Source organism: Triturus cristatus, chromosome 7, assembly GCF_964204655.1.
Source record: "Triturus cristatus chromosome 7, aTriCri1.1, whole genome shotgun sequence".
Classification (NCBI taxonomy): domain Eukaryota; kingdom Metazoa; phylum Chordata; class Amphibia; order Caudata; family Salamandridae; genus Triturus; species Triturus cristatus.
Window position 1 is genome coordinate 66,668,995 of NC_140590.1, and position 12,794 is coordinate 66,681,788.

General features: G+C 51.4%; 1 protein-coding gene across 2 annotated transcripts in view; it reads left to right on the forward strand.

The window, feature by feature from the left end:
- XRCC1 (X-ray repair cross complementing 1) overlaps positions 1 to 12,794 on the forward strand; it is a 297,807-nt gene that overhangs the window by 204,417 nt on the left and 80,596 nt on the right. For both annotated transcript variants that reach the window (XM_085615657.1, XM_085615656.1), the window contains exon 12: positions 3,146 to 3,323. In XM_085615657.1, coding sequence (XP_085471783.1) covers positions 3,146 to 3,323 — 178 coding nt within the window. The remainder of the gene's footprint in view (positions 1 to 3,145; positions 3,324 to 12,794) is intronic.

The following is a 12,794-nucleotide window of genomic DNA, read 5'->3' on the forward strand; positions in this document are numbered from 1 at the left end:
TTCGGTCGGACTATGATTGCGATCTTTCGGCCCTGGTCCTGGGTTTCGGTCAGGAAGACCCTGAGGCTGCTGGGCCTCATGGCCTCCTGCATCCTGCTGATCGATCATGCCAGATGGCATATGCGGGCTCTGCAGTGGGACCTGAAGTTCCAGTGGACGCAGCATCGGGGGAACCTGTCCGACTACGTCCAGATCTCAGAGGGCACTGCACAGGACTTGCAGTAGTGGCTCACAAACCAGCGATGGTTCAGCGGCAGATCCCTCTCCCATCCCCAATCGGAGCACACAGTAGTGACGGACGCATCCCTCCTGGGAAGGGGCGGCCACATGGGAAAGGCGGAGATCAGAGGCCTCTGGTCTCCGGCGGAGTCCAAGCTCCATATCAACCTTTTGGAGCTCAGGGTGATCCTACTTGCACTCAGAGCATTCCTTCCCTCTGTCAAGGGGAGAGTAGTGCAGGTGTTCACAGACAACACCACCGCCATGTGGTACTGCAACAAACAGGGCGGGGTGGGGTCATGGACCCTATGTCAGGAGGCTCTACATCTCTGGATGTGGCTGGAATGTCAAGGCATTTCCTCGGTGGTTCAACACCTGGCAGGTTCACTGAACGCCAGGACGGACAAACTCAGCCGACGGTGCATGTTGGATCACAAATGGCGTCTTCACTCGGAGGTGGTGCAAGGTCTCTTTCAGCAGTGGGGAGAACCTAGGTTAGATCTATTCGCCACCGAAGAGAATGCGCAATGTCAGCAGTTCTGCGCGTTGGAGTTTCCAAGGCGGCACTCGCTAGGCGACCCTTTTCGTCGCGAGTGGAGTTGCGATCAGTTGTACGCCTCTCTGCCTATACCACTTCTGCCCACAGTGCTGGAGAAGATAAGACGCGACTGGGCTCAAGTCATTCTTGTGGCACCGGACTGGGCTTGAAGAGTTTGGTATCCCGACCTACTCAGTATGAGCGTGGATCCCCCGATACGGCTGCCTCTTCGGGAGGATCTCCTGTCGCAGCAACAAGGGACGGTCCTCCACCCGAACCTGTCCAGCCTCCACCTCCTTGTGTGGAGATTGAGCGGCGACAGCTGATTCCATTTCACTTGCCTCCCAAAGTCTGTAATGTGATTCTGGCAGCCAGGCGTCCCTCTACTAAAATGGTGTATGCCTGTTGGTGGAAAAAATATGTGGCATGGTGCACAGCAAAATCTGTTGATCCTCTTGCTGCCCCTCTTTCTGAGGTCCTATTGTTCCTCCTTTATTTGGCCCAGCAGGGCTCTGTTTTGGGCACTTTCAAGGGCTACCTCCCTGCTCTTTCAGCCTTTCTTAGGTTGCCTGATCAGCCCTCTCTTCGTGTCCCCGGTTGTCAATAGATTTCGCAAAGGCATTACTCACCTTTTCCCTCCTATTCCTTTTGTGATGCCTCAATGGGACTTGAACCTGGTTCTCGCATACTTAATGTGCGCTCCCTTTGAGCCTCTTCATAACTGTCCTTTGCGGTTATTGACTTTGAAAACTGTCTTCCTGGTGGCCATCACCTTCCCTCGGCGGGTGAGTGAGCTCCAGGCTCTTTCCTGCAAACCTCCTTTCCTGGCGATTCATCTGGAAAAGGTTGTGCTTCGACCGCGTTCCTCCTTTCTACCAAAAGTAGTCTCTGCCTTTCATCTCGGGCAAACTGGAACTCTGCCCACTTTCTTTCCGCCTCCACACCCTTCAAGAGAAGATGCTCCACCGTCTGGACCCGAAATGAGCGCTCTCGCACACAACAGTTCCGGGTGGATGACCAGCTCTTTGTTTGCTACATGGGCGTCAAGAAAGGCCGGGCTGTGCACAAGCGAATTATCTCCTGATGGGTTGTCTTGTGCATTAAAGCCCGTTACTCTCTGGCTAAAAAGGAACCTCCGGCTGGGCTGCGCGCCCATTCGACCAGGGCGACAGCAGCTACCACAGCATTGGGACGTGGTCTCCCCCTGCAAGACATCTGTCAAATGGCCGCTTGGGCCTTATTGCATACTTTCACTAAGCACTATTGCCTTGACAGTCAGGTCCGGAGAGACGGCTTCTTTGGCCGTTCAGTTCTCCATGACTTTCTGGTGTAATCTCACTTCGCAGACCCACCACCGGTGTTGGTAATGCTTGGGTATGTATTCTCAGGTAAGGAATCTATCACTAACTTGTCTCTTTCAGATGCACAAGTTACTTAATTGTGTAACGATATATCTGTAAGAGACATTAGTTAGTGATAGATTCCTTACCGCCCGCCCATCCTCCCCGTTCTGCAAACTGTTCTCTAGGGTTCAGGTCATTCCTTTCAGGGCCCTAGTTACAATTACTGTTCTCCTTATCCGGCCAAAGTTCAGGTATCCTAATGGTAATCCTTTTTTCTCCCCAGAATTGTATTGTAATAAAAGCATAAAAAGATATATATTTCTGGGTCCAAGTTGCACTTCTATACTCAAGATTGACCCCTCGCTAATGGGAACTCTTGATTTTTACTCTCCTAATACCTGAGCCCTCCACTCCCACGTGATCAGTGGGAGTGGAGGGCTCATGGGTAAAATACCCTTCAAAAAGACCCTCTCTGCACGACAAATGGTGGAGTTTGATCAATAGGTATTGGTGGAGGAGGTGGGGGAGACTCAAATCTAGTGACTATTTTCAAATAATATTTATAAGTTTATATGTGACATGTGAAGAACTAAAAATGCGCTGAACCGAATGACACCAGATTTTGATAGCACATAGGGCCAGATTCAAAAAGAAAAGTAGTGAACCTCCTCCACAGTAGTACTCATGGGGTAGATTTATCACTGGTGGGCGTTCGCAAATGTTCCTAGTGGTACGCCTGGAAAGCGGCACCAGGTGCAGGATTCCAGGGTTTCTATTTTATCGTCTTTTTGTTACTAAGGCTAAGTCCATAAACGAGGAAACAGTACCTCATGAACTGTTTTTCTGCACGGTTCTTGGGCACACTTCACCATGTATGTTACACATGTTTTGTGTTTTTGTGCACTGCCACCTTACAGGGCAGACCTGTTGGTCAAATTCAAAGTGAATTCATTGAAAAATGTCAATGTTATGACTCCTTGAACTGTACTTGGCAGACTTGCCTGCTTTGGCAGCACCATGTTTACCATTCTTCTCTGTCGCCCAGAGGGCAGACCCACCAAACTCCAACCATAAAGTGAAAGGCCCCAGCCCTGTCCACGTCAAGTCACCGCGGTCTCCAGAGCCTGAGGAGATGGAGGAGGAACACCCCAGCACGTCCGTTCCAAAGCCAAGCCACAGAGATGTGGGCGACTATGACGCCTCTACAGATGATGACCTTGCAGGTAGGTGGTTGTGAAGTCACAGGTGTGGGTTTGCACTTTGTTTGGGGTGAGACCTTCTGTATTTGGTAATTTTGTTCAAAGGAGCCAGATGAATGGATAAGGAAAGAGCTGGAATTGGAAGTGGGGGAGTTCAGCAAGCAGGCCATGGGCATACAGAAAGTTGATTGAAGGGGGTCGGCTTTGGAGAGGGAGGATAGATCCTCAGAAACTAACGTTGTAGAAGGTGAGCTGCATCAAACCAGAATCAAGAAGCAGGTGTGACTTTTAGGTCTGAGTTAAAGCATTTGCTGCCTTGTTGTCCTCGTGTAATAAAAGAAATATAAAATATTCATATACACATAGAGGGATGTGGGGTCCGCCCTCTTCATCCACTGGTCTTTTCAAAAATACAAGACCCAAGCCAAGACCTAATATATATTAAGACTAACATGCCAGTGTACTCCTTGATGGTGTCCAAAGCAAGGAAGTGAGCTAACATGTCTGCAGATACTGAATGCATTTATATTATCTCCACTGGACTGTTGCAACTCCTTATACCATGAACGTCCTGCTTATCCGATAGCGGTTGCAACTGATGCAGAATTACGCTGTTAGGATTGTGTTGGGCTTTAATGCTCGAGACTTTGTCTTCCCTGCATTATCTTGTTCATTGCCTACCTCTGAAGCAACGCATTTTATTAAAATCCATTTCCTTGGTTCAGAAGGCAGTACATTGGTTTTTAGTTTCTCCTTTATGTTCTAGTTTCAAATAGTAAGGTGCCAGCCACTCACTGAAATGCGCTAACCATACATTGTTAAAGGTTCCTAGATTTGGCTTCAAGACCATTGTTGGCAGTGCCTTTTCTGTGGCGGTTGCTAAACGTTGCAATTCTCTGCTGTTACAACTTCGGTCTTCTGAAATGTGACAAACTGCTTAAAATCATGGCTGTTTCCCAAGTTACCTGTAGGGATTCCTGAAGCAATTATTTGTTATATTTTACTCTGACCCCTGTGCACTAAAATACAGGTTCTGTACTCCCAAGGGCCCTGTTTTGGGTGTACATTGCACTTAACAAATCCCCAAAATTAAAAACATAAAATGCATCATAGGACCACCACTGGACAGAGAGAGCAAAATGTTTGTGCGAGAAGGCAGGAAAATGGACAGAAAAGCAGCTACCCAAGGCACATTGTCATCTCAAATGCCCTGCTCAACAATTATAGTCACCAGCAGCAGGTGCTTATGCAGGGTCTGACATGGAGTTTAGAAAGAAGGCTAAGTCTGTTTCCCAAGAAGGGAAAACACTCACCAGTAGGCTAAAAAGTCCCTCTGGCTGAGACATAGCAAGTACCTATGCACTGGCACCACATTAAGAAGACCTGCTCTGCTCAGGCTTCAAACCGGAAGTCCAAGCAGCTGTGATCAGTATGCCCTGTACAGGGGACAGCCTAGTTGGACAAACAGACGTTCCTTGTTACAAAAAAAATAAAAAAGGATAATGGCACCACAAAAGCAATTGGTGACTTCAAGCTGCGCGCTGTTTCAAGATAGGCACGCAAAGCACCCGTAGACTGAAAGGGAGGCCAGGCATCCACAGCAAAGCCATGCCAGCCAGGGAACAGTAAATCAAGGAGCCAGTCTTCCGTGGCAATAAGTTGCACAAGAGCGTCTCTTCTTTTGCGCCAGAGCAAGAAGTGATGCCACTGCATAAGGGGTCTAGCATCCCAAGCAAATGACTGTCCGTAAGGTAACTCGGCACTTTAACATCCGTTGGGACAGAGTAGGGGGTTCAGTCGATAAAATGGGTGTTAACCCCTTGGCCTCTGAGGCTTTTCCTACCCCAGTGCTGTCCCTTTCATGTGTGTTTTTTGGTTAAATGTTTGAAGCCTTGGTAACGTTTTTCCACAGAAGACATCCAGACCAACGTTGTATCATTTGCGCACCCCAACCCTTTGTGTTCAGGAGGGGCCCTCACTGGTTCTCTGCCCTGTGCTCCTTGAGTCCATAGATGGATCTGGACCGGTAGCGGTCGTACCACCTACACCTTTCCTGACTTCGGTCCCGATGCCGACACTCCCGGAACCCTCTGGTGGTGTAGTCCCCGTTGTCATCCCTGATTCCAACATATAGCCGAGGAGCGTTGTCCAACATCGACTGGAGCCATGCCTTCCAGGCTGAAGCCCAAGCCCTATTCTTATGGGCTGGGATTCTGGGAGGATTGGGAGGGGGTCGCTGGGCCCTGAAGAATACCATATCCTAGACCCCAACATGGACTGGTATGAGGAATTGACTTACGCCAGCGAACTGTGCACCTCTCCAGATACAGCCATGTTCTCTCCCACTACCGTGGCTATTGAGGAGCGGGCTTCTTTAGCTATGGTGGTGAGAAGGGCAGCTGGGGTCCTGGACCTTAGCCTACCCTCAGTGGTAGTAAAGACTAACGTCTTGATGAAGGTGCTTCATCCGGGAGTGCCCCTCCTCAGAACCTCTTCTCCCATTTAGTGAAGCCCTCACAGCCGGCCTGCTGAGGACTTGGTCCAAACCATGCACAGGGGATCCAGTCAACAGGACGGGTGCCCGCTGCCAACACCGCCCACCCCTGGGGAACCTGTCTTCCTCACACAGCAACCTACTCCGGAGAGCTTGGTGGTCCCAGCCTCCACCTACTGTGTAAATCCGGGTGCGTTTCCTACCACCCCACTAGATAGAGAATCCATAAGGCTGGACACTTTAGGAAGGAAAATGTTTTTTTTTTTTACTAGCCTGACACTGCATTTAGTGAACACTGCATGCCTTTTGGCCCGTTACATGCCCTGTGGAATTCAGTTACGTGGGTGCTGCCCATGGTCCCGGAGGGGCCGGGCCATACTCGCCCAAGCTATGTCTAACGGAAGACATGCTGCTAAGTTCACGATTCGATGTGGGCTAGACACAATCCACTCTCTGGGCAGATTAGTTCCTTTGTCGGTGGCCTTAGTGCACCACACCTGGGATGTCCAAGTGTCACTTATGGACATGCCCTTTGATGGCTTCCGTCTCTTTGGAGATGAGGTGGACTCAGCACTTCAAGGATAGCAGAGCTACGGCCAAGTCCTTGGGCTTTTCCCGGGCCCATCGCCAACCCCATTCCGCCTTTCGCAGCCACAGAAAGGGCTTTCATCTGCTTCTTTACCAGCCCAGCCACCGCGGAGCGCAAGCTTCCCAGCCTCCATGTTGCTGTGCATGTGATACCCACAGAATAAGTGGGTCAGGCAGCCAGACATCGGGCCAGTGCACCTCTCCTTGAACAGCAGCAGCTTCCAAACCTCTTTAGTTTGCCCTCTTGCCATCATGGACACCCAGTGGGAGCCAGGATTTACCATCATCTGCCCTGCTGGAAGTCTATAACATCAGACTGCTTGGTTCTTCAGATAGTCCACAGGAGCTATTCCCTTCCCTTGACTACCCCTTCACCCATTCCCCCCACTTACAACATGCTGACTGGAGAGCCATCTCTCCTTGCTCCACCAGGAAGTGATGGCTTGCTTGGCCAGGGGACACAGAGAGGGTGCCAATGCCAGAATTTGGGCATGGTGGTTATTCCAGATACTTTCTGGTGCCCGAGAAGGATGGAGGACTTTGTCCAATCCTACACCTGCGCCCTCTCAATTTCTTGTTCAAGAAGGAGAAGTTCAAATTATCACTCTCACTCAAGTCCTTTCTGCCCTGGACCCGGGAGACTGGATGGTAGCGTTTGACTTGCAGGACGCATACTTCCACATTCCAATCCTGCCTGCCTACAGGCATTACCTGTGGTTCAAGGTGGGGCACGAGCACTGCCAAAGTCCCACCTGAGTCCCTCTCAGAAGCTCCTTTTCATTGGCGCTGTTCTGGACATGTTGCAGTTTCGGGCCTCTAGTCCCAAATATCGAGTCCAGGATATTCAGGCTATGATACAGATGTTTTAGCCTCTATCCCGAACTTCAGTGAGAGCAACTCCTAGGTTGCTGGGCCTCATAGCCTCAAATCTGGAATGACCGGACCCAGATCATCCGTTTGCCTACCGACTGGGCTCGTAGAGTTTGATATCCCGAGCTGTTAATTATAGCCATTTGTCTTCCAGTCACGCTGCCTCTTTGGGAGGATCTTCTGTCGCTGCAGCAGTGGAGGGTTCTCCACCCAAACCTGTCAGAGCTCGGCTTTCATGCGTGGCAGTTTTCGACCTTCCGCCCTAAGTCTGCACTGTTATGTTGGCAGCCAGGCATCTCTCCACCATGACTGCATACACTTGCCGTTTGGGTAAGTTTGTGGAATAGTGTTCAGAGAAACAGGTTGATCCTGTTTCTGCTCCCCTCTCTGAGGTCCTTCTCTTTATCCTTTCTCTTGCCCAGCAGGGCTCTTATCTGGGCACCCTAAAGGTCTACGGTTACCTCTTCAAATTATCCAGTATTAGGGGTGTCTTTCATAGATTCACATGCCTGAATCATTCCCCGTCGTCGAGACGGGAGCCTCCGGTACATAAAAAAGTAATGTCCTATAGACATACATAGAGAAAAATAGGCCTAAGGGCCTCCCCTTAGCCGCCTATCATAGTCCTTATGTAAAAAGGACCAAACTCCTAGAGCCAGCCAATCAGCTATCACCTCCCTCTAGAACCTTCCTGGTAGGAGCCTCAGTCCCTCAGATTTTCTACCGCACGTTGTGCTAGGGAGTCTCCAGCCTGAGTTCTCCTCAGGATTTCTTTCAAACCAGATTATTCACGATTTTTGGTGACTTTCTTCTTCAGGATTTCAACACTGACTACTTCAGGCCTCTTTTTGCTGCAGTGAGTGTTTATTTTATCTACAACTCCTGGCATGTCTGACTCCCAGAGGAAAGCCCTTTTCAGGGCTTGCTCTTCATGTGGGAAGAAGAGGCTTCATGTGGACGACAAGCATGAGCTATGCTTGTATTGCCTTTACCCGGACCACGTCCCTAAGGACTGCAAGATATGTAGGTCTTTTCCACATAAGACCTTGAGAGACAGGGAGGGCCGCCTGCTTATCTGGCTGGACAGGCTCAAGGACAAAGACAGTGTGGTGTCCTCAGAGGCGAGCTTTTCCGGAGCTTCTGAAGTCTCCCTGAAGAGGCCGAGAGTGAAATCTCCTGGCCCCTCAGACGCTCCTCCCAAGAAGACGCACAAAAAGTCTTCAGAGGCAAGATCTTCGAAATCCTCAGCGTCTGGTAAAGTCTCTCCCACTTTCAAGAAGCCTACTCTGTCGGCCTCAAAAATTGCGACACCATCCTCTGCGCAAAAAAGGCCATCAGGACACGTCTCCACAGCAACAACGACGGTGTCCACGTCCACAGCGGCGTCGGCCCGCTCGTCGACGACGACGACTCCATCATCATCGTCTGCAGGTACCCCTATCTCGTCTATTATACTTTTGAAACCGTCGTCTAAATCATCGTCGACGACGAAGATGGTCCCGTCGAGGACCTCGTCGACGAGGAGCCCTCCGTCGACGGAAGAGTCGACGACGAGGATATTGATGACGAGCGCGTCGACGACGAAGGCATCGTCGAGGAAGATGTTGACGAAGATGTCGACGAAAGCGACGACGAAAGCGTCGACGACGAAAGCGTCGACGACGGAAGCGTCGACGACGGAAGCGTCGACGACGGAAGCGTCGACGACGGACGCGTCGACGACGGACGCGTCGACGTCGAAGGCGTCGACGACGACTGAATCGTCTACGACCACATCGTCGACGAGGACTTCGTCGACGAGGAAAATATCGTCGATGGGGACGCCGTTGGTGACACCCGAGCCGTCGACGGGAACGTCGTCGTCGTCCGTGGGACGGAAAACCACGGCGATTTCTGGGCAAGGATCTGCTTCCAGACCACAGATTACCCCGGAAACAACATCTCCAAGCAAGGTCCAAACCAATTTACCTCTGGAGATCCTGCAGAGTGAAGAGTCCGAAGAAGAGTTCTTCCAACAGGCTACTTCCCCTTCCGAGCTGTTTGTCAAATGCCAAAGCACGGACGAGGAGCAGGAAGATTCAGGCGCGCAGGAGCGCCCCGTCCAGGAACAAGTCCGCACGGAGGTCACCCCAATGGTCTGCCTCCCTCTGGCAATAGTTAAGGACCTCATCAGGGATTACAAACAACGTTTCCCGGAACCACCAAGACAGGATACAGGGGTCCCAGTGCCAGCTACAAACACCCCAGCGACAGCCCCAAGGCAATCACGGCCGGTAACGCAGGTCTGCCACGAGCCGACACCTCAGGTGATAGACTCTACGGATGAGGAGGCTGAGGAGATGGAGGAAGGCGAGGTCCAGGGAGACCTGACGGACCAGGATGACGATGAGCAGGAGGACTATGTAGCATCTTCACCACCTTCCCCACAACCGCGCCAGGCGGATTCACCACCTGTGGATATCGGGGGTTTTCATAAATTAGTGGAACGGGCTGCGACGCGGTTCCATATGGTCATGGAGTCGACGGAAACCGAATGCTTCCTCCATGACTTTAAGGAGCAGACGAAGAAGACGGCCAAATCCATCCCTATCATTGACTTCCTCTGGGACCAGGGGAAGAAGTTGATGCTGACGCCAGCTTCAGTTCCTGCGGTCGTTCCGCGCCTGGACAAGAAGTATAAAGCACCGTCCACGGCGCCAGCTTGCCTGACTGGCCACCCGAAGCCAGATTCGGTCGTGACCCAAGCGGCCCAGAAAAATTCTCGAAACCCATCCTCGCCTCTGTCAGCACCACCAGACAAGGAGGGCAGAAAGTTAGACACAATAGGCAAAAGGTTTTCAACCACTTCGGCAATGACCATCAAGGTGGCCAATTCCATAGCCCTTTTAGGGCGCTATAACCGCCAACTTTGGGAGGATATTGCCCCATACTTAGCAGAACTTCCGAGTGCCGTACAGGATGAGGTGAAGGCACTCCTTTCCGAAGGCCAGTCTTCTGCGGCAGAGATCATCGACTGCGCCATAGATGTAGCCATGACAGGCTTCCGTCAACTGGCTGGGGCTGCAGTCCTGCGCCGCCAAGAATGGCTCAAAGCAACATCGTTCAGGCAGGAAGTGCAAACGAAGGTGCTAGATATGCCCTTCGATGGGCAGCATCTATTCGGAGATAAAATTGATGAGGCGCTCCAGGCCATTAAAAAGGACACGGACACGGCTAGAGCGCTTGGAACCTTACAGGCGCGGAACCAGTCCTTTCGGGGCAACAAGTCTAGAGGTCAGTCTTCCTACAGAGGATCATTCCAGAATAAGTCCTCATATTCGTTCCAGAATAAGACCCAGTACCAGCAAAAGCAACAGCAGGGCCGACAATCATCTTACGGAAGATCCAATTTCAGGGGTAAGAACCAGAAAAGGGGCACCGGCGGACGCCAGTGACCGCTTACTCCAGCCAGTCCAGCTACCATCTTCTTCTTCACAAATTGGAGGAAAATTGACCCATTTCCTAAAAAATTGGCGCATCATCACCTCAGATCGTTGGGTGCTCCAACTTCTCAGATTCGGCCATTCCCTAGAATTTACTGCCATCCCGCCTGCAACCCCTCCCCGCAAGTCTCCACACAGACATCTGCGGCTGCTGCTCCGGGAGATATCGGAGATGTTAAGGAAGGGAGCAATAGAGCGAGTTCCATCAGCTCAGAGGGAGAAGGGTTTCTACTCCCGTTTCTTTCTGATACGCAAGAAAGAAAAGAAGTGGAGGCCCATCCTGGACCTCAGAGCACTCAACTCCTTCCTAAAGAGTCAGTCGTTCAGGATGGTGACGCTCCAAGAAATCCTAGGCATTCTGGAGGAAGGAGACTTCATGACATCCTTGGATCTTCAGGATGCTTACTATCACATCCCGATACTCAAGGGGCACAGAAAGTTTCTACGTTTCGAAGTGGCAGGACAACACTACCAGTTCAAGGTCCTTCCGTTTGGCCTCAAATCCGCTCCGCGGATTTTCACCAAGTGCCTTTCTCCTGTGGCAGCTTTCCTACGTCGAATGGGTCACCAAGTTTTCCCCTACCTAGACGACTGGCTGGTCAAGGCGCCTACGGCCGTAGGCGCAACCAAATCCTTCAACGCTTGTACCAATCTTTTCCAACATCTAGGATTGACGCTCAATCTTCAGAAATCACATATGTCCCCAACGAGAAGCATTACCTTCCTCGGGGCTACCTTGAATACGGAATGCGCAAGAGCATTTCCCTCAGACGAGAGAAAACACAGGATCATATCCCTGGCCAAAACGGTGCAATCAAGGAAATCCCTGAGAGTTCGCACCTTCAAGTCACTCCTGGGGATGATGTCTTCCTGTATACTACTCATCCCTCACTGCAGGCTGCGGATGCGCCCTCTGCAGGAGGCTCTTTCGAACCAGTGGGCTCAGAGTGCAGGTTTGTTCGAGGACATCATAAGCATAACAGTCCCGGGAAAGGACAACACCATTGCGGACGCCCTAAGCAGGCAGAAATCTCTCTCCCACGAATGGGAGCTCGACGAGAGTGCACTAACACACGTATTCTCGGAATGGGGAGTCCCAAGAATCGACCTGTTTGCCACCAGGGAGAACGCCAAATGCCCAAGCTACGCAAGCTGGCATCCCCAACCGGAGTCGCTCGGAAATGCCTTTTCCATAGGCTGGTTCAGCGTATTTGCGTACGCTTTTCCACCGTTCCCGATGATTCCCAGGGTCCTCAGGAAAATGAAGGCGGAGCCCTGTACACTAATTCTGATCGCCCCGTGCTGGCCGAGGCAGCACTGGTTCTCGGACCTTCATCGCCTCTCCATCAGGACGCCGATTCGTCTGCCACAGCTCCCGAACCTACTGACGATGTCCAACGGGCAGGTGCGATACCCGAACCTCCAATCGCTCAGGTTATCGGCCTGGCTCCTGAGCACAGAGAGTTCTGCCATTTGAACATCCCGCAAGACTGCAGGGATGTGCTAGCAAAAGCGAGGGCTGACAGTACCAACAAAACCTACTCCCTCAAATGGAAGCGCTTCTGCGTCTGGTGCTCGGAGAAGGGCCTGAGACCACTTCATATCACACCGGAGCAGATATTGCCATATCTCCTGCACTTGGCACAGTCCGGATTAGCGCATGCATCCATAAAGGTGCATCTAGCGGCGATTTCACGTTTTACCAGGACTTTTCAAGGCCCGTCTCTGTGGTCCAGCAGACTTGTTAAACAGTTCCTTAAGGGTCTTTATAGGTCCTTTCCAAGGCCCCGACGGGTCCCACCGACATGGCACCTCAACTTGGTCCTTAACCAACTCATGAAGCACCCCTTTGAGCCCATTCACCGAGCCTCCATCAAGTACATCTCATGGAAAACGGCTCTATTACTTGCGCTCACATCTGCCAGGAGAGTCAGCGAGTTGCAAGCTCTCTCCATTCAGGAGCCCTTCATGCAGTTCAAACAGGACAGGGTGGTGCTGAGGACAAATCCCAAGTTCATACCGAAAGTGCCTTCAGACTTTCACCTCAACGAGCCGGTGGTC